Below are 26,235 nucleotides of genomic sequence, written 5' to 3' on the forward strand. Positions count from 1 at the left end.
GGCAGTGGAACATTTTAATTGTAGTTTTTATTCTTTTTTTTCCTTCTTTTTTTACATTTTCAGGCTAAAAATAGAGAAGCACGCATTTTATGAATGTTACCCTTTGTGTCTTTCACAGTAATTATCGTAGTAAAAAAAGTACCATTTTTTTTTTCTGGAAAGTACCATTGTGATATATGTAATTAGACTGTATTTAACATATTTATTACTATGCAGTGCCACACTTCTATTATTAAACTGAAAATTGTCTTTTAAAGTACAATCAGATTAAGTCTACTCTTTATCTTTCATTGTGAGAGCGGAATATTTTCCTGCATAGAACAATGTACAAGTGAATGTGCCAACAGTCATATTAAAATAGGCCAAAGTCAGCCCGTTTCTTGCATACAGATAATAGCTGGTGGAAAGGACCATCAGGGTATAGAAACACTGCTTCCTTAAAACATCGCAGTACCCCATCTTAGTACTCTCAAGAGCCCTTAGCCCTGATGCAAGCAGTAGACTAGCTCTTGGAGGGAATTATGCAAATATTAAAATGTCTTGATGGGTCTGTAGAAGTGGGCTTTCCCAAGCAGGCTGTATTTGTTTGTAGACTGCCCTAGGTAACACCAACATGTGATGCTGGGCCTCCATGACTTAAATAACTGAATCCAATGAATGAAAGTCAGAGACAGTAGTGCCTTCATACACACGATCAGAAAATCGGATGACAAAAATCGCTTTCGGAGGGATCAAAGGATAATCTGATAGTACGCAGCTTTCAACAGACGATCACGACAGTTAATTTTCATGACTTTAGTAACCTCTTAATTTTCTATATGAGACTAGCATGCAAAAAAAAGAAACAACTATTGATCCGATTATTCTCATCGTGTGTACGGGGCATAAGGCTAGGGAGGAAAGTGCTAGATGAAGATGGATGTCCTCCAGCCTGGAAATGTGCTTCTAAGGCACACGGTAAGATGCACAAAGTGTGCAGTGAAATCAGAGTAAGTAATTTCAGTACAGGAGAGGAGCCTACACAACTGTGTAAGACTGATGGGAAGGCTGGAGTTCAGCTTTAACTATGAGACACATATTGCTTCTTGTCAAACATATGTGTTGTCTGTAATGAGACACTAATAGGTCATGTAATTATGTCAATCTAATAAGTATTGTTAAAAACAAAGTAAATTGAAGGAAAGAGAGGGGCGCCAGACTAAGTGCAGCATTAGTAGTGAAGTTTATTAAAAACATACAATTGGCAACTCACTAGAAGATGAACAGAGACAGGCATGTCAGTGATTCATCCGGAAGTATCCCCTGTGGGTTTTAACTTCCAGGCAGTCTATGTATAACTGGACTGTAGAGCTGGAACATCTGAATGCCGCCGTTCGCCACAGTGACCAGCATAGAACACAAGATGGTGCCAGACCGGACATGATGTCAGCAAGGAGCGTGATGACGTGAATGGGTGGTAACGCGTTTCAAAGTTTCCGCTTCTTCAGACCTGATTGGCCAACAGGAATCAGGTCTGAAGAAGAAGCGGAAGCTTTGAAACGCATTACCATCAATTCACATCATCACATGTTGCCAATTGTATGTTTTTAATAAACTTCACTACTAATGCAGCACTTAGTATGGCGCCCCTCTGTTTCCTTCAATTTACAGAGTCCCAGCTTTGCTCTAAAGGGATGCAGCTTATTGTTCTTTCTTGGACTTTTATATAGTTTTATATGAACTGTTACATGGACTTTCACTATAACTAACACTTCTTCAGCGCTGATTATTATATTCCTATTGTTAAAAACAAAAAACCGTCAGCATCCAAAATAATTTTCCTTGGTTTCCTTGTTACAGTTGTACTCAAACATTTGCATGCCCTGGCAGAAATCGTAACATATTGGCATTGATATTGAAAATATGGCCATGCCAAAAAACATTCTTTTATTTAAGGATAGTGATCATATGAAGCCATTAATTATCACCTAGTATAGTTGTTTGGCTCCTTTTTTAATCATACTGATAACAGAAATCACCCAAATGGCCCGGATCAAAAGTTTCCATCCCCTGGAATGTTTGGCCTAAGAACATGCACACAAGGTGACACACACAGATTAAAATGGCAATTAAAGGTTAATTTCCCACATCTGTGGCTTTTTAAATTGCAACTAGTGTCTGTGTATAAATATTCAATGAGTTTGTTAGCTCTCACGTGGATGCAATGAGCTGGCTAGATTCTGAGCCATGGGACCAAAAAAGAACTGTCAAAAGACCTGCATAACAAGGTAATGGAACTTTAGAAAGATGGAAAAGGATATAATAAGATATCCAAAGTCTTGAATATGCCAGTTAGTACTGTTCAATCACTTAATTAAGAAATGTAAAATTCTGGGGGTGCCAAGTCAAAGTCAGCTAGACCAAGAAAGATTGCAGCCACAACTGCCAGAAGAATTGTTCAGAATACAAAGAAAAACCCACAAGTAACTTTAGGAAAAATACAGGCTGCTCTGGAAAAAAACTGTGTGGTTGTTTCAAGGAGTACAATCCATTGACAGTTGAACAAAAATGAGCTGCATAGTCAAGTTGCTAGAAAGAAGCCTTTACTGTGCCAATGCCACAAAAAAGCCTGGTTACTGCCAAAGCAGTTATTCTTCATTCTTGGTGCTCCTCGCAGACCCCTACCTTGGTGGAATGGGTGACAGAGTTGGGCTCTATAATGAACCTGGAATGCCTTCTAGCAGCACAATGACAGAATGGAGCAATTTACATTCACTTGGGAATCCATTCTCAGGTGTTGAGATCTGATAACCAAGTAGTTGAGTTTCTTCCTTGTCCTGGTCATGATTGGGGATTTTGTGGAGTTAATTCCTCTTCCTTCTCTCCCCATTATCCCTTGGTCACGTGATTATTATATTGTTTTTTCTTTTACACCTTTATAATTCTTTTTCTTTCCTTCTTTATTATCCATAGTTCCTTCTCAGATGTGTGTATTTGGGATAACAACAGACATTCATCCAAAGGGGCTAGTTGACAACACACTCTTACCCCTTACAGGAATTGAGGGCCCTAGTGTGGTGTACTTGTAAAGTTGTTGGGTAGGCTTGATATGTTTTCAGCCTACTCTTTCACTATAAGTTTAACATGGTATCTTTGCATTCATTCTTCATTTGTCTTACAGTTTTAACCAATATATATTGAAGCCGTATTAAACCCAAAACCAAAAATATAGTTTTTCACAGTTTCAATCATTGGATGTGGTGGCTGCATTTGTTTTATTTTTTATATATTTTTTTAATTTTTTTTCCGTCTGTTTTCACCTGGCAATCCAGCAAGTAACATACCAACTGTATTAGAGCACCCCCACTTAGGATGATGGAGCACGGGGGGCACCTTTGGACAGCAGCCTTGTCAGTCTGGGGGGGGGGTTAAATATACAAGCAGATTTAGATATACTAACAAATCGAAGCCAACCTCCAGCTCACACATTATAAACAGTTACAGCAAACCGTTTTTTCCATTTAGGAGAAAGGTTTTACATAAAAGGTGATAATTGAAAAACCCCTGTTGGTGATAAATGGTTTGTCTCATCCCTGTAAACTCTTACTTCTGGAAGAGAGCTTGTTCTTTTGATAAACAGACATACTGGCTGGATCACCAGATGAAAAATACAATAAATATTTGCTTTTGGTTTAATACTGCAGTAAAACCGATCTGCTTTTCTTACTGTTTAAAAACAAAATATGAGTGATGTAAACATTCAGTAGGGAGAGTGGGACTTCTCATAAAAGCCATAGCAGAATTTCAGACCCAGGAACTCAAGTACATCTTAACAGTAGAGATCCCAATGTACTGTACATAAAATGTAAGAAATTGTGAGGTTATCTTGACCTCTAACGCCTACTGAAAACTGAAATATCAGCTTTGGGTAAACTCTCTCTTTAACATAGGTCTGTAAGAATCCATTTTTTTATTTGCAAGTGTTTTGGTAGATTTCATTTTTTATTTTTAATATAGGCAGCAATTTTGTTTTATCACAGTTCTCTTGAAAGCTATAGTTATCTGCTGTATTCTTCAACCTAATAGTTTGTCCTATTCAAAATACAGAAAGCCTACTGGTTGGGCTCAGAATGAGAAATGTATAAGAACATATAACCATATATACTGATGGCCATTCATTTTATACAAAAAGCTCAGAGACCAGTAGAGGTAGTTTAGTCTTCAGATGCTGAATATCCCTGTTTGACTTCAGAGACATTAATAATCTGGTCTAATGCCATTGCTTATTAACATACTAATCAACAGAACTGCACCCAAACAAGAAAATCTTGAATGACTGCATGAATGGCAGATCCGGTAGTAGAAATATATCAGGCAATAAGGAGGCAGAGATAAATCTGTGACACAGAATCACAGGAGGCACGGGAGTTATCCATGGGGTTTGACAGCAATTAGTTTTACCAAAGCAAGCATTAATTTCAGACATTCTCCAGTAGACATTTCTGACACTGTGGTGTAAAATCACTGGAGCAATGGCTTGTGTAAAACAGGGAACATTTTTTATTTGACATTTAGCTTCTTCCAAAAAAAAGTCCTGGAGTTATAAAGACAAGCTATTTGTGTTTAAGGATTGTTTGGAAAAGAAGCAGTTACTGTCCACTCCTTCCAGACTACATGTCTATAGTCAGCAATACCTCAAATTTCCTTTTATCATTGTTACAAAACTGAGGCGGTCTTTTTAGGCTCCAAATCCACAAAGTCCTGTTATAGACTCCTTCCTGCTACTGCTTCCCTGTGATTATTTCCAAGACATTTTGTACTATATATTGTACTCTTTCTGGTATCTAAACAAAGAATGGAAACATGATTCTTTTACAGACATCAGAGGTTGACAAAACACAGTGCACAGGGGCCCCAAGGGGGACAGGTCCCATTTTGCAGTTACTGCCAACCATGGGGTTTTGGTAAGAGAAGTGATTCTGGATGCGTCACCATCATTTGAGCTGAAGTTAATATAGCAGCCTCCTTGTTAGCTGGGAGGCAGATCTCAGTTAGAGGTTATGTAGCAGTCTGGGTGCAATAGTCAGAAGGTCACATTTTGGTCATTGCTGAGAGGCTTCGCAGACCAGCCCTCTGGAATTTCCCCCTGTTCTAGCAGTGGGTGGATCTGAGGAGTGGCTGATCTACACTTTTGAGGGATTCTGGCCAGTCCTCAACAGGAGGCTTGGCAAGGGTCCAGGACAACCCTTAAAAGTGACAGAGCCTGCTCAGCAGCAGGAGAGTTGGAGGAGAGTTTGGGTGGAAGGGGATGTGAAGGCTGAAGAGCAGGAGCCTTGAAAGGGGCCCAGATGTAAATGGGCTCATCTCCAGCCAGGGACTTTGGAAGGAGGAAAACTTGGACCATCACTGGCCCCCTGAGAGAGGACCACCTGTGTAGCAGAGGAGTGTCCCAGCTAGAAGCTTGGTAGCAGCCACCAACCCATCTGTAGCATAGGAGAAGGACTAAGTGAGTACACCTACACCCCTTGGGCCAAAAAGGGGAGAGAGCATTTGGGTGGGAAACCTGACTCACTGCATACCTGGTACTGTTAACCCCTTCAATAACAGCCACTGGTTCCCCTGTCCAGAGATTCCTTCACGCAGTCAGATAGAGGAACATATACTGTCTGGAGTGGTACACAAGGAGATGATGGCTACCTCTCCAAGAAGAGCATTTCTTAGTCCATAGACTTGTAAATAGTTCAGGAAGATTGTCCTTGGTTCAAACTGTTCCATTGGGCATCCTGTACACCCCTTACCCTATCTAAGTTTATTATTTCCTAATAAAACCTCAAAATAAGGGCTGGTTATGGACTCCTGGATGCAAGTCTGTGGAGAATATGTGTTACCTGGCTGTGCAGGACTATAGGGGGACCCAAATACTCAGCAACTCCTGAGGGGGTAGTGCTATACTACATAAGTTGTGAGTTTATGCAGCTCAAAGGAGATCCACTGATACCAGCACCCATTTGTACCCATCTCTGTTGTCTGGATGGGTACAAATATATGAACAACACTTGGCTGCCAAGGATGCCGATTGCATGTACCCATTCACATGAAGGGTTACACCTGATCAGCGCCTGTGATCAGAAATATTTTGGAGCCCAGGGTAACTGAATCCTGGTGCATGCATGCTGGGCCCTGCTAGGGATCAAGTATGTAAGTGCCCATAGCCCTGTGTTGTGTCACATGCAGATCAGTGAGATGTATAGATCCGGGCGCAGCACCACAAAGGCTAGTATGAATGAAGCTTCAATTTTTCTTTTCTTGAGTAAACCGGGCCCAATTGTATGATCTTGCACCCCGGTCCACTGCATTCAGAAAACACCCTATAATAGTATGATAATCTTATTTAAAGCAGGACTTCACTTTCCCAGTCAACACTGACTATTCTTAATCCTTATGCTGCTAGCATTAGTAAATTAAACTTTTTTTTTTTTTTTACATTTCTTCAGTTACTTCCTGATTTCTAGGTCTAGGCCTGCATCCCAGAAGTCTTAGCGGGGTGGAGGGGTTTTCTTAGCTAAGCACCCCCTCCTGCTTGTATGCCTGAGCTAAGGGTTGATTGATTCCAGGAAAAAATGCTACATAAATCATCTTCCTTTACTCAAGATGGCCACAACTAGAAATGCTAGTGGGTGATTTTCAAAGTGATCAGCAAAATATAGCGTGGAGACATGGAGGGATTGGTGAGTTTGCTTTGAAAATTAAAAATTAATTAAACAGGGTCTTTGGTTTGTGGTGCTCGGATGCGAGTAGCTCCACTTTAAATCACACACGTGATATTTGACCCACATATTCATTATCCTTTTGAGACTGCTATGCGTGTAAATAACCTCCAAGATATACATTTGTGATCTGAATATGTAATATTTTTACCTTTATAATCCATTGAGGAAGCGTGTTGGGAACCTTCAGATGTACACTGTATTGCTATAGGGGGTGATATTGTGAGGATACATTTTATGAATGCCTAACTTTTATTGTAGCTGATGAGTCTACGGATGGCCGTTTTGTTTTACAGCCATGTTATTCCCGTCTCTTGTAAGGAATAAAATTGACAAAAGTTGTTTGAAGGGTGTACTGCTCTGTCTGACTGCACACATCAGGGCTGATTTACCAAATGCAACTGCCATAGACACCAGTCTTGGAAAGAAGAGCCCTAACTGTTGAGGCCAGCCGTTCAAGCTTTTAAGCAATGAAAATGTTTTTGTTGCATGATCCTGGATATTGAATTGGATGCCCTCTATTGATGTGTGTATTGGACAAAGGGTAGGCATGGCCATTTTCTTTAAAGACCTGCTTACTGTTGTAATTGTTTAGCAGCAGCAATTTGTGCCTAATAACAGGTCACCCCTTACTGAGGTTTTAAAAACAGAGCTACAGTGTGTTTCTAGCTATTGAAGTTGAGCTGGCTTTATGCTGGCCATAAATGACTCGAATTTTGTCTGATCCCTGCTGAATTGCTTAAAATTGGAGTTGTGGGGTGGCCCTGTCTGCACCAACCATTGTGAAAATACTTGACTGAAGTATGAAAGGAACCAGAAGGGAATACAAAAGTTGATCAGATAAAATCACAGTTTGGGTGTTCAAAGGAGAAGTTTGGAATTTGAAAAAAAACCAAACAATTATACAGCACAGTGGCTAAATGGTTAGCACTTCCGCCTGGCAGTACTAGGGTCGTTGGTTCAAATCCCGACCATGGCACTACCTGCCTGGAGTTTGCATGTTCTCCCTGTGCCTGTGTGGGTTTCCTCCGGGTGCTCCGGTTTCCTCCCACTCTCCAAAGACATGCTGGTAGGTTAATTGGCTCCTGTCTAAATTGGCCCTAATATGTGTACGTATGGATGTGAGTTAGGGACCTTAGATTGTACGCCCCTTGAGGGTTAGGGACTGATGTGGATGTACAATATATATGTAAAGCGCTGCGTAAATTGGCGGCGCTATATAAGTACCTGAAATAATTATACTCGCCGCATAATTATATTAGGCGGCATCTTCCCCCCACTGCCTCTACACTGAGAACTGAGCGATCAAAGGCCATTGATTGCTCAGTTCTCAATCTTCAGTGAGCAGAGAGCCAGTGATTGTCAGGGGGCGGGAGCAGCTAGGTCAGGCTCTGAGCAGCTCTCTGAGAGGCTGAGCCTCCTGCCAGTCTAGGTGGCTGGGTAGAGTCTGAACAGGCTGAGTGACATCAGCTGACAGTGGACTTTAGCTGTTGCTGTTAACTGAAACTGGGTCACAGGAGTACCGAACGAAGTGCTCTCCTGTGACTCACAGAAGTAGGGCCAAAAGAGCTTTGGCCCTACTTCTCCTGTAAGAAGTTGCGGGTGCTGGCTGTCGGAATACAATGGTCTAAACAGAGTGGATGGAGGAATGTATTGATTCTGGCTTGTATGCTTGGCTTTACACAAGTAGCTGTAAGCAGTTTCTGAAAGGTAACCTGTCATGAGGCAAATTTAGAAACATTTTTTTAACTTTTTGTCTGGTTTGCTGACTAATACTTCAGTATTTTGAGTCACTGGCTTCGAAGAAATATGTAGATAGGGATTTCTGAATTTTCTGTGGCTTTCCTGCTCTGATTAGTTGTTTCTGGTCAGTAACTCAAGTATCAAAGCCCAATGGAGGTGGAAGAGCCTTTTTTTAAATTATTTTGTTATAGGTTTATTTAATCCCCACCCCCAACCGTTTTAGTAATTATTAAAGTTTACCAGCATGTTGGACAATTTCCACTGCGTACATATTTTCACAGTTTATATTCTACCCTGTTATCCCAGGAGAGCTGATACCTGATTCACTGCTTGCAGAAATTGCGTATCTGGCCATATAGTTGAAGTAGATTAATATATAAGGTACCGCTGGGAATTTAGCGCTCAACATGGTTGTTGTGCAAGCAAAGTTAAAGGCCAATGCTATCACAGACTAATGATTCAATTTTGAATGGTTTCTGCCTAGATAAATCAAATACTGGCTTCTTATCTCTCCAGGGGCTCTGGTGACGAGCTCTTACCATTAGAACCCCCGTTTTACTAGTATGGCCATCAAATCCTGGTGTCCTGCCTCCATGAAGAATTTTTCATAATATAGAATACACTGGTAATTGAGTAAGGTGGATGATTAGATAACACCACTGACACTTACATAAAAGTGATATATCGTTTGTGGGTGAAGTTGGCGTTAATGATTTATGTATATACAGAAAGGAGGCTACAAAAAGTCGTTCCCTGTAGATTTTCAGCGTGCTGGAGGATTGTTGCTGCACACTGTATACTTCACATATCATTCTAGCAATGGTTAAATCAGTTGTACCATTAGAGCCAAGTGGCACCTCTGCATTTTTTATTTGCTGCAGTTAAATTCTAGTGCATTGTTTATTTTTTATGATATTTAACATTGATCTCTATGGAAGAAGATGCTAAAAATGATTCTAAAGGTTGATTTATTTTTTAAATAACAGACATGTTATACTTACCTGCCCTGTGCAATGGTTTCGCACAGAGCAGCCCCGATCCTCTTCTTTTTGGGTCCCTCACTGGGGGTCCTGGCTCCTCCCCCTGTCTCTTGCTACGGAGGCACTTGAGCAGGCTCACTCCCGAGATGTCTGTCCATTCACACACAGAGCATGCTCCCCGCACCCCTCTCTCTCTCTGCTCATTGGCTCACTAGCTGTGATTGACAATGGCAGGAGCCAATGAGGAGAGAGACACTTGGGAGAGCAGCTCCTCTCAAGCACATTGCTGGATTGATGGGGCTCAAGTATTTATAAGGGGGGAGCTGCACCCAGAACGTTTTTACCTTAATTCATAAAAAAACTTCTGCCTTTAGAACCACTTTGATAGATAAGGCTTTAAGTAGGATGTTATTAAATGCACTGCTCAAATCCGCAAAACTTTAAATGGGCATTTACTAAGTCAGGTAATGTATAGCTAGTCAAAAGCTGCCACTGACCAGCTGTTTTGCATGGCACCCAACTGTGTATCATTTGGAGATGCAGCTCTTCTTTTCTCTGTAGTTTTCCTTCTTTTTGGTAGAATGTATACTCCCGTAAAAAAAAAAATTAGATTACTATCTAGTGGGGAACACCCCATTTTCATGAAGGTGGTCCCTGTGATTTCCCCAGATGCAGGAAACTTGATTGTATAAATTATGGTAGTTGGGGAATTAATTTGTGCTTTCAACCCATGCATGTGTACAGGCGGACAACCCGTGATGCAGGTAGTCTGTGCTTTACACATGAACAGGCTTATGCAAGTAGCTGTGTAAGTCTACTGTACAGGATAAAGATGTAAGGATCGCCACTATTCCCGACCAGCCCAGGTGAATACATAATAAAGAGTGGCTTCAGTCTACTTGTCTCCACCAAACTATCCCACCCATCAAGGCTTAGTCACCTTAGACCCTATGACTGAGCCAGTGGGCAGAGCAAAATGCGTCAGTGTGTTCGTGGTCTCATGGAGACATGCAGATTGAAGCCACTAGTGGCAATCCTTTCCTGTTTACACTAACTAAAGGAGACAGAGTTGTGGACTGCTTGTGACTGAGACACTTCAAAGCAGTTGGCAACCTTGCCTTTGAACCCTTGAGGCAGGTGGGGACGTAACACTATTAAGGGACAGGTTTTGCAGGAGGTGAGCCAAAAGTTTGATTTTTGTACCAGGAGTGTGGACTGGTTTGTGCTGAAAACAAGATGTTTTTATTTCCTCTTCAGTAATAAGACGGCTTTGCTTTTACCAACGTGACTGGCTGATGATCCCAGACTCCCCAATATGGCAAGCAGCCATATACAGCCATTCATTACCACAGTTGACTGTAGGTGGCAGCTATGTATCCTGGGTGTGCAAATGTTACTGCAATTGGCCAGAAAGCACCTGAGCCCCTAGGCAAGCCATATATTAATCCTTTTTTTCATTCAACCAGTGGGTTGAATGAAAAAAACAATTACCAGATTCCCCCACCCACACATTCGAGTGGATGAGGGAATCTCTCCTGTTGACTTATTGCGTTCTGACTGTTTGGAGACTTCTCCACATTCAGAATACACTGATCAGGACTGCCGGCTATAGCCAGCGGCACTGATTGTGTGGAAGATCGGTAGATCAACTTCTCTACAACCTACCTTCCCATACAAGGATCAAAATTCTACCAGCCCCTGCTAAACCGGCCAAGTTTCGATCCATATATGATTGGTTTAAAGGAAACCTAAACTAGAGGTACTAAACCTGATGAAGTCACAGTATACGTGGTGTAACGCATAGGTGTGGAAGCTGGGTGACGTTACTTGCTGTCTGAACAGGAAGTTGGCCATATTGGTGCACCTTAGAAGCAATATAAAGTCTGTGACTCTCTTAGTAACTGAGTGGCTTTTTATGTGATTTTAACCTTACTATACTATTGAAATTTCCTTTTTGTGTTTTTTGAGCAACCACATCTGTTGCTATTGGGGTGTGTGTGTGTGTATAAAGGGACGCATATTTGGAACATGGGGGTGCGGGGAGGACCACCTTGGATGCTGGTTGATTTGTCTGACCTGTATGTTATTTGGGTGTGTGTGTGTGTGTGTGCTGGCTGGTGGTGGCGCACAGTACACCTGAATTGGAGACACACGGGAGTGAATGTGAAGTCTTATTCTTTGTGGAATTGGGACTATTTATTCACTTTTGGACTGATGAGCTATTGATTTTCTCATTTGCCTTTATTGTTACTCATTTGCTCTATTTATGTACTAGCGGGGCAGCGTGGTGTCTATTGAAATATTTTTTTGTATTCAATTTTTTATATGTGGTTAGTTTGATTTCACTTCATTGATCATTTGGATGATTATTTACATCACCATTACTACTCCATTAATTATACAGGTGATAGCACATCTGTTTGGTGTTTTATTGATATTTAACTATCACGTTTAATCTGTATATGTAGTATTATGATTATGTACCCCATCACTTAGTAGTTTTCTTTTGTACTATTTCATTTTGACACATGTTTGGAGGGCTGTATGATATTTGCTGTTAATGTCTTAATTGTGAGCAGCGCAGCACTATTTTTTATTTTTATAATGGGTTTATCCAGTCATTTTTCTCTTCTTGGTTCATGTAATTGGGGCCATGGCATGGCTTGTCCTTTTCCTAGGACCCTTTTTTTAATCAGAAATTCGGGAGGTAGATGTGTACTGTGCAACGTTGCACATGGCATGTCCATAGTTCAAGTGGTTCTAAAGGCTCAAGTTTTTTTTTTTTTTTTTCTTTTTTTTTTACCTTCATGCATTCTATGCTTGAAGGTAATACATTTTCTGTGTGCAGCAGCCCCCAGCCCCCCTAATACTTACCTAAGCCCCATCGTGATTCAGTGATGAGCACAAGAGCCTCAGGCTTCTGGGGACTTTCCCTTCTCATTGTCTGAAACAGCAGTGGGAGCCATTGGAAGGTTAATCGGATCCTGTCTAAATTAGCCCTAGTATGTGTATGTATGAATGTAAGTAAGTTAGATTGTAAAGCTTAGGGACTGATGTGAATGTGCAATATATATATGTAAAGTGCTGAGTAAATTGATGGTGCTATATAAGTACCTGTAATAAATAAGTAGTAAAATGTGGCAAACCAGCGTTTTTTGGATTTTTTTTGAGCAAAAAAAAAATTTTTATTAAAAAAAAAAAAGCGGCTAAACGCTAATGCAAAAACGCTGAATAACTTGCGTTTTTAACTTGACTATACACATCTAACGCTACCAGCGTTATTAAAACGCCCAGTGCGCATGGAGCCGGGGTTTCTAGAGGAGTTTTTTAGCTGGAAAAACACTTGAATGCTGAAAAACGCAGTAAAATGCAGCAAGCCAGTGTTTTTGGATGTTTTTTTTTTTTTTTAGCAAAAAAACTAAATTGGGGGGATAAAAAAAAGCGGCAATGCGGTAATGCAAAAACGTTGAAAAACTTGCATTTTTAACACGACTTTACACAGCTAATGCTACCAGCATTATTAAAAACGCCCCATGTGCATGGAGCCGGGGTTTCTAGACGAGTTTTTTTAGCTGTAAAAACGCTTGAATGCTGAAAAATGCAGTAAAATGCGGCAACCAGCGTTTATTGGACCTTTTTCGAACAATTTTTTTTTTGGATAAACAATGCGGCAAAGTGCTAAAGCAAAAATGCTGAAAAACTTGCATTTTTAACGTGACTTTACACAGCTAATGCTACCAGTGTTATTAAAACGCCCTGTGTGCATGGAGCCGGGGTTTCTAGAAGAGTTTTTTAGCTGTAAAAACGCTTGAATGCTGAAAAACGCAGTAAAACGTGGCAAACGTGGAAAACCGCTAATGAAAAATCTCAGAAAAACGTGCATTTTTGACATTATTTTAGACAGCTAATGCTACCAGCGTTATTAAAAACGCCCAGTGTGCATGGTATTGGGGTTTCTAGAGGAGTTTTTTTAGCTGTAAAAACGCGGCAAACCAACGTTTTTGGACTGCGGCAAAATGCTCATGCAAAAACGCTGAAAAACTTGCATTTTTAACATGACTTTACACAGCTAGCGCTACCAGTGTTATTAAAATGCCCAGTGTGCATGGTGCTGGGGTTTCTAGAGGAGTTTTTAGCAGTAAAAACGCAGCAAACCAGCGTTTTTGGACTTTAGCAAAAAAAAAATGGGGGGGCGGGATAAAAAATGCAGCAAAATGCTAGGGCAAAAACGCTGAAAAACTTGCATTTTTAACATGACTTTACACAGCTAGCGCTACCAGTGTTATTAAAATGCCCAGTGTGCATGGAGACGGGGTTTTCAGTGGATTTTTTTAGCAGTAAAATGCAGCAACCCAGTGTTTTTGGATTTTTTTTTTTTTTTGCAAAAAAAAAAATTGGGGGGGGGGGGGGATAAAAAAAATGCGGCAAAATGCTGGGGCAAAAAACGCTGCAAAACTTGCATTTTTAACGTGACTTTACACAGCTAGCGCTACCAGCGTTGATAAAACTCCCTGTGTGCATGGTGACGGGGTTTCTAGAGGGGTTTTTAAGCTATAAAAACGCTCGCACACTGTACAATGCGGCAAACCAGTGTTTCTGGACATTTTTTTGAGCAAAAAAAATTTTTTTTTTTGGATAAAAAAAAAGGCGACAAAACGCTAATGCAAAAACGCCGAAAAACATTTTTAACATGACGTTACACAGCTAACGCTACCAGTGTTATTAAAACGCCCAGTGTGCATGGAGCCTAAAGGGTCGTTCCTTTTTCTGTGTTGGCGTTTCGTGAGTCTGAAATCATAAACGATCACCATTAGGGGATATTGTGTATTTTATTCACCAGCCTTTAAAATCAAACCGCTCTTCAGGGAAGGAAGCAAGCGGCCATGAACTGTGCATTCTGGAGGTCTTTTTGTTTTCCCCTGAAGGAGTCACTGGGGTTTACAATTATTTGTTTATGTAATTTACCAAACAGTTGCTGAAAGCACAGATGAATGCAAACAATGGAATCAAACAGAGTTGTGTTTACAGGTTGGTATCTGTAACAAGCTAGCCGGCTGTGCCAGATTTCCCACAAGGCTGTGCTATTTAAACATTTGTTTTATTTCTATTCAGGATCCTTGACTACAAATGCTTGCTTGGCAGCATGCATGAAATGGGGTTTTTAATACTCATTTCCATTTTTTTTTCTCCCTTCTCCTGCTTCATCTGACTTCTTAATTTTCCTTCTAACAGATAGAGAAGATCAAAGGTGACAGGTTTAAGTCTTGTGAAAGTCTCGCGGAGCAGCTGACTGCGCATTGCGGGGGGAGAGCGGTTGGTGTTTTCATATTTAGATGGGTTAAATGATTTGTACTGTCGCTCTGCCCTCGCTCTTCTGCTGGAGGATTATTTTTCACTGGAGAAATTTAATGTGAAAATCAGGTCAGAGCTGTGTTGAAAGTGATCTCTTCCTGCGTGGATGGATTACAGGAACATGCATCTCCCCCGTGGGAGTGTGTGAGTGGTTTGTGCCAAAACATATGACAAGGTACCTTAGGCTGAGTCGCATAGAGAGAGCTGGCTTTCAGCTGAGCTCCAAGTCCCGCTCCTCTAATTGTTTGGAGTCTGGATACGCCTTATAAACAAAAGGTCATAGTGGAATTATGAGTGTGAGTACTGGGCTGTGCGCAGAGCTGGGTGCTGCGCCTGACTTGCTGAGGACTGCTTGTCATCCTGCCTTCCCAGCTCTTTAATGTCTTCTGGATTCCCCGAGTATCCTCATTATCCTGGATTATGGAGCCGAGCATTGCCTGAGCTCACATCGACTCCCCGTCACTTTTCAACATGTCCGATTCCAATTTCTGGACCGTCATCTCAAATTTTACACTGCCCCACTTAAGGAACAGGAACAGGCTCCGCCGCACGCAGAGGTAAAACGTCCTGGATTTTATTACAGTCCATTTACATGTAGGTGCTTGTCAGCCTCCGCTGTCAATCCGAGCGATTAAAAAAAAAAAAAAAAGTTTTTCATTCTAGAAGAAAAAAAAATGGTTTGTATTTCTTGTATCCCGGTTGCGATTGAATATTTGCTTGGAAAAAAGATACTTAAGTGTAAGTTTGAATCTGATGTGGTTGCTGTTAGGAAATACAGACAGTACTGGTGCCCATACACTGGATGAAAAATCGTTTGAAAATCTGTCATTTGGACAGTTCGTTCGTTTTTCCATCCAGTTAACGGGCACAAATAGAAAATTGGTTTTGGTGTATTTCAGGCAAAAAATCGAAGGAAAAGTTTGGAAAACTTTTGCTGAATGGACGATACATTGAAAGGTTGATGTTTTTCTCGAAATCAAACTGTACTGCGCATATGTGACAAAAACAAATGAAAAACTGATTCATTTATGTCCATTGAATGATTTATCGTTCGAAATTCAGCCATTACATGATGACAATATGGTTTGCTGTCACAACCGAGTGTTCTTTATTCGAAAACAGGTTCGAATGATTGCTCGACTAGTGTATGGCATTATAATGTTTTAGAAACTTGATGAATAAAACTCCTCTTTCGTGATAAAGTATACTGTAACGGTAGGTCCTAGTATATTGTTTTGTAATTTTTATATTTTTTTATTGTTTCTTTCAACAATTTACAGTCACAGGTAGACCTTTTAGCATTGTGTGTTTGCCTGGGCTTGGAAGTATTCTAGAACTGTGGTCAGATTGCTCACTCACCTTTAAATCTTATGTAAACCCAAAACCAAAAATTTAATATATTGTAGTTTACCAATCATTAGATGTGGTGGCTGCTTTAGATTTAGTCTTTTTTTTAGCTTTTTTCCCTGGTGATCTGGCCAATAACACACCTCCTGTATTAGTGTCCCCACACTGGATGAAGGAGCACAGGGGACACCTTTGAACTTCAGCATTCAGTCTGGGGGGAGTGTTAGATGTACTAGTAGATTTAAATACACTAACAGATTGAGGCTGAACTCCAGCTAATACTTTTAAAGCTGTTATAGCAAGCAGTTTTTTCTTTTGGGATAAAGGTTTTACATAAATAAAACTGATCAAGCACACCTGTCAGTGCTGAATGGTTTGTTTCATCCCTGTAACTGATACATCTGGCAAGAGAGCTGTTTTTTTTCTTTTTGAACAGACTTACTGGCTTGATCACCAGATGAAAATAGAAGAAATAAAGCCTAAAAAAGAAAACTAATTCAACCATCACATCTTTTGGCTTTAATACAGCTTTAAAGCTTATATGAAACACAAAACCAAAATATATTTCAATGTACCAGTCCTTAAATGTGGTGGTGGCAGCATTAATGATCTTTCTTTTGCTTTTTTTTTTCCTTTTATTTTCACCTGGATACTTGCACACTTCCCGTTTTAGGATGTTGTAGCTTTTGGAAAGCAACATTGTCAATCTGAGAGACAATAGAGTTAACCTGGCCATACACAAATAGATTTTCAAACAAACGTTCTTACGGAAATTTTCATTGGTGGGATGACTTGACAGATGTTATTTGACAGTACTTAAAAAAAATGTTTGCTTTTAACATTTGTTTATGGAAAGAATAGATTTTCCCCCAAAAAACTTCTTAGATTGTAAACTCTAACAAGCAGGGCCCTCTGATTCCGCCTGAATTAAATTGTATTGTAATTGTACTGTCTGCACTCGTGTAATAAAGCGCTGCGTAAGCTGTTCACGCTATATTAATCCAGTATAATAATATTAATATGTTCACTGTTTGAAAATTGTTCTTGAACAAATAACATTTCTAAGCTTTCAAAATTTTCTCATTGCTGTAATCACAAACATAATTTAAACTCAACAGCAAGTAAAAAAAAATCTAACAAACATTCTTAAAATGAAACATTTTAAATAAAATTCTCCTATTGTAAAGCCTTCATTATATGCACTAGCAGATTTAGATGGACTTTACTGACACATTAAAGCTCAACAAAGCTATTTAACACATTACAATCAGTTACAACAAAAAAAGCTGCTTGTTTTCCTTTTTGGGATTAAGGTTTTACATAAATAACAGCTGATTATTGTAAGCACCAGTGTCAGTGGTAATTGGTTTGTCTCATCCCTCTGACACGTTGGCTGGACAGCTGGTCTGTTAAAGGAAATTGAAAAAATTACAAATTTACTAGCAGGATTACAGGTGAAAATAAGAGCGCTTAAAAATGAGAACGCAGCCACCACATTTCGGAATTGGTGAGCTGCAATTGACCACATTTTTGTTTTTAGTGAACTACTTAATTGTCTGATCTAATGAAATGCAACAGTAGGGCCATATACTGCACAAGGAATCAATGATGGTGATTGGTAGAATTTTCCAGTATGCAGAAAAAAGGTGTCCTATTTGTGGTCCATTCTAAGACTCCATTCGGAAGCTTTGGATTCTTTGTGGTTTTTTTCAACAACAAGCAGCTCTCTGACCTGAGTCTGACCTGAGGCTCTCACTCCCCCTTTCCTTGACCTGCTGGGCTGCATGCTTGAATAAGGGTCTGCTATGGATATTGTGGGGGACCCCTACGACATTTAGGTTTTCTTTCATTTTGATGTGGGTGGGGTTCCCCTCAAAATCCATACCAGAACCGAAGGGATTGGTATGGATGGGGCGGGGGGAGATGACCCACTCCAATTGTTTTCATTGTTGGCAATTTTATTTACATTCAGCTGTCAACGTGGAACCCCTCTGACAGCTGAAACCTTAAAGAATATTTTCACTACTAAAATACCGCATGACTTAATAATATGACTCATGCAGTATTTTAGTAGCTGTGCGGTATCTTCCCGCATGCTCATATGGGGTAAGATACCGCTTAATAAATTGTCCCTGTTTGAAGTTTGTGGCCCATCATTACTTTGTAAACCCTAGAGATGGCTGTGCGTGAAAATCCCAGCAGATCAGCAGTTTTTGCAACCGTGCCATGTCCAAAGTCACTTAAATCCCCTTTTTTCCCCATTCTGATGCTCGGTTTGAACTTCAAGTCACGTTCACCACATCTAGATGCCTAAATGCATTGAGTTGCTGCCATGTGATTGGCTGATGAACAATTTGTGTTACCAAGCACTTGAACAGGTGCACCTAATAAAGTGGCCAGTGAGTGTATATGTAAAGCGCTGTGTAAATTGACAGCGTTCTATAAGTACCTGTAATAAATAAATAAGGCCCTCACTCTGTATAGTTTCTGGTAAATCCACAGGAGATGGCACATTACAATTAGGCTGTAATCTGTGCCACCAACTAAACACAACTAATTAAATATCTGATTGTATCACTCTAAAGAAAACTGTTAAAAGATAATACTTGGCTGCTGCAGGTAAATGAATAGGTTTTTTTTATAAATATTGCCTTGGAGAAAAATGTGAGCTGTATTACAGGTCTCGACAAACAATGTGCTTAGGGCTTCCAACTGTTTTTTGTTTTTTGTTTTTTTTGAGATATAGCTTAACAATATTCAGGGTCACCACAGGCAAATAGACATATCACTGATTTGCTGTAAGAACTACCCCACCACAAGTTTCTCCCCAACTCCAGAAGACATTTGACAGTGACTATGACGAAAGGATGATTCTCTTTATTCTAGAGATAGGGCTTTTTGTTCACAGAGGTTTTCTAACTAGTGTAGAATTTCTGGTAAAAATTTTCACTTTGTGTCACATTCTTGTTATTGCTCATGTGGAAGTATCAAGATTGTGAAAGTCAGAATGTAGGCAACCAACCATCCTCCATCCTACGTGGCAATGCTCAAACCTCTGGATGGGTTACAGAGGCAACGTTGCAGTGGGTCAGCCATACCTCCGCTTCAACTTTCACAAGCTTGGTATATTGAACCTGCATTCCAGTGAGGCTTCACAGGTGCTTTGGGTCTGAATTTGAGAAGCTTTTGGCAACTGTCTATACCTGCTTGTGGCTGGCTTTATCCTATAAGTTATGTTTAGTAAATCCATGCTAGCGGCTGGGTTTTTTTTTCAGTACCTAAAAGCAATCCTGTTTGGTCTCAGATTGCCATATGATTGATTAAACACTGATTATAAATTAAAGTGGGCATGATTGCTGTTGACTTGTGCATACGAGGTGTGACAGTTTAATTCCCAGAATGGATGAAATTTCAAGACAATGTTCCTTTTGATGATCTGTCAAGATTTGAGGTACCTTTTTTATTGAAATCTTTCTCATTCCCAATTTCTCCATTAGAATCTGCTGCACTGTTTCCCTGTTTATGTTCAATTTTTATGCCATCATTTGCAAATTCAATCTGAGCGTATGAGGGTTGGCACTTTGTCCACATCTATAGCTTTCCTTTGAGTTTTTGGTTGCCCCTCTTTAAACCACCATTGCCATTCAAAATCGCTTGATTTCTTCATAGAATGTTCACCAAAAGCCTGTTATAAAATAGCTAAAGTTTCAATAACACTTTTTTGCTAATTTTCAGGTAAATATTGATGCTAGTTTGCTGCTCCAGATTCCTGTCACTCTTTGTCCGCCAACAGTGCAACGCTCACACGTGTTATTTATTCTGATACTCCATAAAGACTGAGTCAATGGTCTTCGACCCAGGGGAGTGCAAGTTTTAACATGTCAGAACATGCTTGAGTTCAACTAGCTGTGGGACTCTACATTATAGGACTACACTGTGGGTATTCCAGGAATTAAATTGTCACACCTCGTACACCAGGATCTTGCATAAATGGGTTTTAAATATGCTAGATGATTCCTTAGTTCTATTCTGATTATTCAGAAATAAGCTACCACAATGGATATTCCATATTCTATTGATATTTCATTCACCAGTGTGAATGTATGTTGGGAAACAAAAGATTTTTTGAGAATCGGATCCATTATGTTAGCGTGAGCAGTCTGGTCTATGGACTTCTCGAGTCTCAGCAAGTTCTTGGTAGGAACCTGCTGTAGACTTTATCCTTGAAATAATAACTATATCCACTTAGCATATACCGTTGGGAGTTATTGTTTACATAGGCTGTTTAAATATATTTTTCTGATGATGCGACAGAAATTTGCAAATCTCTTATGATAATATTTGAGTGTCTTGTAATGAGTAATTACAAACATGCCTTTCTCGGTTAGGAAAATCTATTGAATGGTTTGAATAGTTGCCAGCTCAATGATTGTCATCCTAAACCACCAAATTGTTCAGCTATGTACCTTTCTCTGCTCAGGAATTTACACGTAAAATTTAGATCAGATCTGAAGTCTGGCCAGAAAACCAACAAGATGAGGAGTTGTCCCATCCTACAGGCACAGACTTGGCTTACAAATAACATAGGAAATATTTTATGGGACTTTAAATGTGCTAACAAAAGACAAAATCATTTTGCATAAAATAACATATTTATTTCAAAATTCAAAACATTTTTAAAAGTTAATTAAAATTAATTTGTCCACATAATGGTATGCCGAGCTGGTGAATCCATACTAGGTTGTAATGTAGTCACTTGATTTCCACATTTTTTGCCACTATTTTGGCTTCCTCAGGGGATAAAGTGCTATAAATTAGACCTCTATGAAGCAAAGAGGATACATATAAGTACTGATAATGATATCAAACAAATAATATTGTGAACAATAGTACATATTAAACACAAAATATAATGTTGAAATATATACTTCAGTTACATTGTAGATTAATGGATATAGTGGAGGGCTGAAAAAAGCCAAAGTAGATATTCAATACAAATGTTAGCTATGTAAGAAATTTCACTAGATCCACTCAACGGCAGTTTTAGTGAGCCATAGTAGAGACAAAAGGGTCCTGGGCGACTTCCAAAAAGGATTACTAAATGTAAAATTAATATAAAGTCTAGAACTAAAAAATCCAACAAAGGCTGAATATTGATACAGAAGCTATTAAAAGCCATATAAACCTACCCTATATGTAGGCAGGTAGGTACCTTCCACCAGATGTTAAACAATCAAAAATAGGCCACCAATATTTGATCTGTGGACATAGCCCACCAATGTCTACAAACAATTGAATGAGTAAATATAAGCCCGTCAAGGCAAATAGACATTTGCAAACCGAACAGAAGTTGCCCTGGGTATCCATCGGCATGCTATGCACATCAGCAAAATGGCTGCCATGGACTTTGCCTTATATGTCCCTCCCACCGGTTTCTGATGTCATCAGTGGGACATGGACACATAATGCCATTTTACCATTGTCATTCTCAATGGGCAGGCTTAAGCAGCCCATACACGGAGCAAATTTCTTTCCTGTGACCACAAAATTCACTCGATTCCCCTATCAACACATTGTGGAGCCATTGTGTGGGGGACAGGGGAAGCCGACCCTGCCGGTAGAAGATAGATTATTGCTAGCAGCTATACTAATCGATAGCAATTATCGCATGTAAAATCTGGTAGGCTGGTTGCACCCAGGTTGATCGATTGTAGAGAAAACACCTTTTCAGGTGATTTAATTAATTTTTTTATGTGGTGTGGTGCCCTGATCAGTAGACTTTGTTTTATTTCCTGTCTTGGAGAAGCAAAAGGAAGTGGGGAAAAAAATGACCAAATTGAGGAGAATTCCCATCTTAGTTGACATCAGAATATTTGTCTCCTGTGAAAGGTTTCCACTCACCCCTTACTTTCATAACTACTCCAAAATGTAAAATGTCATCCAACTTTCATCCTGTTTTGCTATTACATGCACTAGATTTCAGCCAGGCACGTGTGTTATTACAAATGACCAGGTTAAGATCAGGTTAATTTGCATGTTTGGTCCAATAGAAAGAGGAAGAGCAGTGTAAGCACCGACCTGTCATAGGAATAAACAATAGTGATTGATAAGGATGAATGAATCGGGCAAAGTTCAGCTTTCAGGAGCTTAACCTAACCCCATTGAAGTCCTATGGGAGCAAACGTTTTTAACTTTTTTTTTTTTCAGGCGTAATGGTCAAGGTTTTGTTAATTGGGCACTGCCCTTGGGGACATATACCAATGCAAAAAAATATTGCTCAGCAAAGAGAGGGTTTTTTTTTAATGCAGCTTAAAGGGCAACAGTAAATATACACAAATCTATTAAGTAACATGCTTCGGTAATGCCTTCATGTTAAGTTTCAGAGCTAAACAGATCACTGAAGGGCCAGGGTTCCTGAGTGACTTCATTGATCACATGCAGTCATGGACATAATTGGTCAATGACATCACCCGGCACCCTGGCCTCTTTGTTTATATACAAAAGCTGTCATTTGTGATGGGAGTAGAGTTGGGTGAATATTGGTGGACACTGTGGAGTCCTCATGACAGCAGGTCACCATGACTGACATTGACCTGCATTGCTAGATAACATGGTTAACCTTGGATTTACATCAGAGGATTTGTTTATTTTTTTTCCTAATAAGAACATTTTTCATGGTGTGGGTGCTTTATTTAGTATTTTGTGAATGAGTAACAAAGGTTTCTATTTAGCTTGTACTCATTCACCTGGGAGGGGGACACCTTATTCTAAAGAGGGCTTCCAGATTATCTCCCTTTCCCTAGACCCCCACATTTCTTCTGGGGGACAGGATGTGGGTATGAGGTTTGTGTTTCCTATGCAAATAAGTTTTTTCTTTTTTTTCCGTTTGCAACTAGAAGGTATTTAGAATGGACTGTTTCACTTCGCATCTCTCTAACAAGTTTTATGAGATGGACGGGGAAAGGAACTGAAGTTTCCTGGTGCTTTCCTGACAATTTGTTGAGGACTTAAATGCTAGCTACAAGAAGGGAAGTACTCCCCGGATGTATGTGTGTTCAGTTTGGAAACTCTGTTTTCCACATGATTATATGTTTCTGATAGAGTTAGAAGGTCTCGATTTATTTTTCTTGCCTGCTGTTAGTTTGGTTTCTTATAAGATTTGTGTGTAGACTATTAAATAATGTCCCAACAGTCTTACAATTTTCTACTACATTAGGGATGATGATTGCAGTGATGCCTCCTTTATACACAAATCTATCCTAAGGAAAACTTTATGTCCACCAACGACAGTCCTAGTGCCACAGGCATTATTTGGATGGAAGCAGTTTTTTTGCTATACTTTGAACATTTGAATTGCCATTCAAGAGCCAAGGTGTTCTTATGCCATCATGTGTATTAGCAAGGGGTCACTCCACGGAAAGGTTGTCATGAATATATGCCAGTTGTTTTATTACTATCTAGCAAGACTTTTATTCTAGTTTTTGGTAGAGTGGGGGAGGGATAGACCCTCTGTAAAATTCTGTGTCTTCGCTTTCTGGATTTATCTCTCTATTCTGATGACCATTGTCACAAAAAAAGAAAGCAAAGGGCCATTCAAAGTTTTTGGGCCTCGTTCTCATGTGTGAAACGTGGTTTATCTGTGTTTTTACTGCCCCCTGACCACCTACCAGCAAGTAATTTGGCCAGTGAGCTTGTTTGTATACATTGCCGTGGTTATTTTGTGGTATGCAAATATTTTACACAGCATTTAGTGGTAGGTAGGTGGTGCTGCTTGCCGGCTACATCTCATTCGAATTAATGGGACCAAGGCACATGGTTGTGACATGGTCTGGTGGAGTTTGAGTGTGAAATTTCCCTTAGGGATTAAAGGAACAGGCATTCAGAAGGCTGCATATCACCTTCTGAATGCTTGTCAACCAGCTCTGAAGTGGTGGATTGCTTTACAGAGGTATTTACAAACCTGCTGCAGTGTGAACAAGCGCTTAGAGTTGTCCTCCGAACAAGAGGAGAGTAGAAATCTTCTGGTGGGACACTTGTTGTGGGAACAGCTCCCTTAGTGGTGAAGTCCGCTCACTTTGGGAGTTTTCCTTTAACTTCCTGTGCCACCTCTGGGATGTGAAAGGACACTTTCCAAATGGGGACCTCAAAAAATAAACTGGCAGTGTATTAACTCCTCCATAATATATCAAAATTAAAAAAAAAAAAAAAAAGTTTTGGCTATAAGTACACTTTAGGGCTTGTGCACACTGGGTGTTTAGCCTCACTGCATGAAACTCCGGCATTTAGATGCAGATAGAAGTTACAAGTGCTCTGTCCAGCCCCCCTGCTGGCAGCCTGTAAAAGTCTATGAGAGGCTGATGGCTGCTGCTGTAGATAGGGCTCCGAGTGGTGCAAATGCTTAGGACCGTGTGCAAGGCCGGTGCTACACTATCTTGTGCCCTAGGCAAGATCAGCTACTTGTGCTCCCCCCCCCCCGCCCAAAAAAAAGGGGTCAATAAATACAAATTTTTAAAAGCAGTAGAAAATATTAAATCAGCAAAACATCAGATGACTAAATTTCTTTTAATAAGAAAATCTTTTTTTAAGACAAAATCAGTGTCATTGATATACTGTATCTGTGGCTGGCAGTGGAAGGGTGACAGTTGCAGTGAGAGGAGGATGATGGATCCACACTCTGACAGATCCCAGGCTGGAATTCCTCAGGCAATGGGGGGAGATGAAATGCTGTGACAGCAGGCAGCCCAGCCCACGCACACAGAGAGAGAACACCCGAACTGAGTGATCTCACGTGGTGACAGATCTAGCACAACACACCAACAACACTGACACAGATCAGTAGGCACTAGAAGAGCAGGCTGTGGGATCGTGATGATGTCATCACTCACTGACACATTTCATATATGGTGGACAGCCAGCCAGTTCACACTCACACAAACATGAGACATCAGAGTCAGACGTTACCTTCCACTGCAGGAACAGCTTCACCTCCACTGATGAATGAGAAAAGAAGAGCACATGTGATCAGCAGCTGGCTTGCAGTAGGGGATTGAGTCTGAGAGGAACACTGGAAGGAGCAGCAGCTCAGCTGCTACACTGGCCCCAGGCACCCTTCCTCTGTCCTTTCTTCCTCTTCTCTGCTGTCCCCCCCTCAGCTAAAGGTGGCATCTCACACAGAGAAAGTGCCAGCCTGTGGTGCGTCTAGGCACCCCAAGGTGGCAGTGCTCCCTAGGCGGCTGCCTAGTTTGCCTAGTGGAAGCCCTGGCTGTGTGTGCCCAGGAATGAATGATCAGGATTGCAGACTACTTGCAACTGGGCTAACGGCCAGCATACACGAGGCCTATATGAATGCTTTTGAATGGGAATGTGTTTTGATTAGAACGTTTAATTACTCTCATCATTTGACAATTCCCCCATACAAATTAAAATATAGATACTTTAACCAGTGAAGTCTCTGCTGGTAATTTCCTCCTGTGCCATAATACCTGTCTGAAAGTTATTGGTTGCTTTTTTTGGTTCCCCGTAGGATTGCTATCCCCATTAATAATACTAAAGCGTGTCCGCCAGGAGGCATTTTATGTGTTAGTGTTTGGTATAGGGATCCACATCATATTCACAGGTACAGAACACATATGCTGAATGAACCTTTCAGCCAATATTTTTCTAACACTCCAGTTGATAATGAAATTATTATGGAATATGCCTCTGCCTTCTGAAAGAAAATTAATCATAAATTGCAATTTTGTAAATGCTTGTATGCTGTAGGCTTCACCTGACATTTATCAACAGAGTTTGAAAGATAGTAGCCATGGCCACTCCTCCCCACCCCCCACTGTATCTCAGTTACACAACGCATATCGCTTTCTCAGCCTTCCATCACACTCCGTTATTAAAGGAGAGCTCTAGTCAGAAAAAAAAATGTGCAGCACCTTCACAATAAAAGTTGACATAAAAATAATTGTTTAGGCAAGACGAGATTGTTTTTGATGAGGCTTAAAGCGATATTAAACTCAAAACCAAAAATGTATTACATTGCAGCTTACCAATCATTAAATGTGGTGACTGCTTTA

General features: G+C 40.2%; 1 protein-coding gene across 7 annotated transcripts in view; it reads left to right on the top strand.

Moving 5' to 3' along the window:
* Positions 1–26,235, top strand: part of MAST4 (microtubule associated serine/threonine kinase family member 4) — a 749,251-nt gene that overhangs the window by 503,646 nt on the left and 219,370 nt on the right. For 2 of the 7 annotated variants that reach the window (XM_089653478.1, XM_089653481.1), the window contains exon 1: positions 15,014–15,378. The exons of the other annotated variants lie outside the window; for them this stretch is intronic. In XM_089653478.1, coding sequence (XP_089509604.1) covers positions 15,293–15,378 — 86 coding nt within the window. In that variant the 5' untranslated portion in view covers positions 15,014–15,292. Of the gene's footprint in view, positions 1–15,013; positions 15,379–26,235 lie in introns of those variants that run through there. 7 annotated transcript variants of the gene reach the window in all.

The sequence above is a fragment of the Staurois parvus genome, unplaced genomic scaffold (assembly GCF_062004578.1).
Source record: "Staurois parvus isolate SC_StPar_1 unplaced genomic scaffold, SC_StPar_1.0 ptg000714l, whole genome shotgun sequence".
Classification (NCBI taxonomy): Eukaryota; Metazoa; Chordata; class Amphibia; order Anura; family Ranidae; genus Staurois; species Staurois parvus.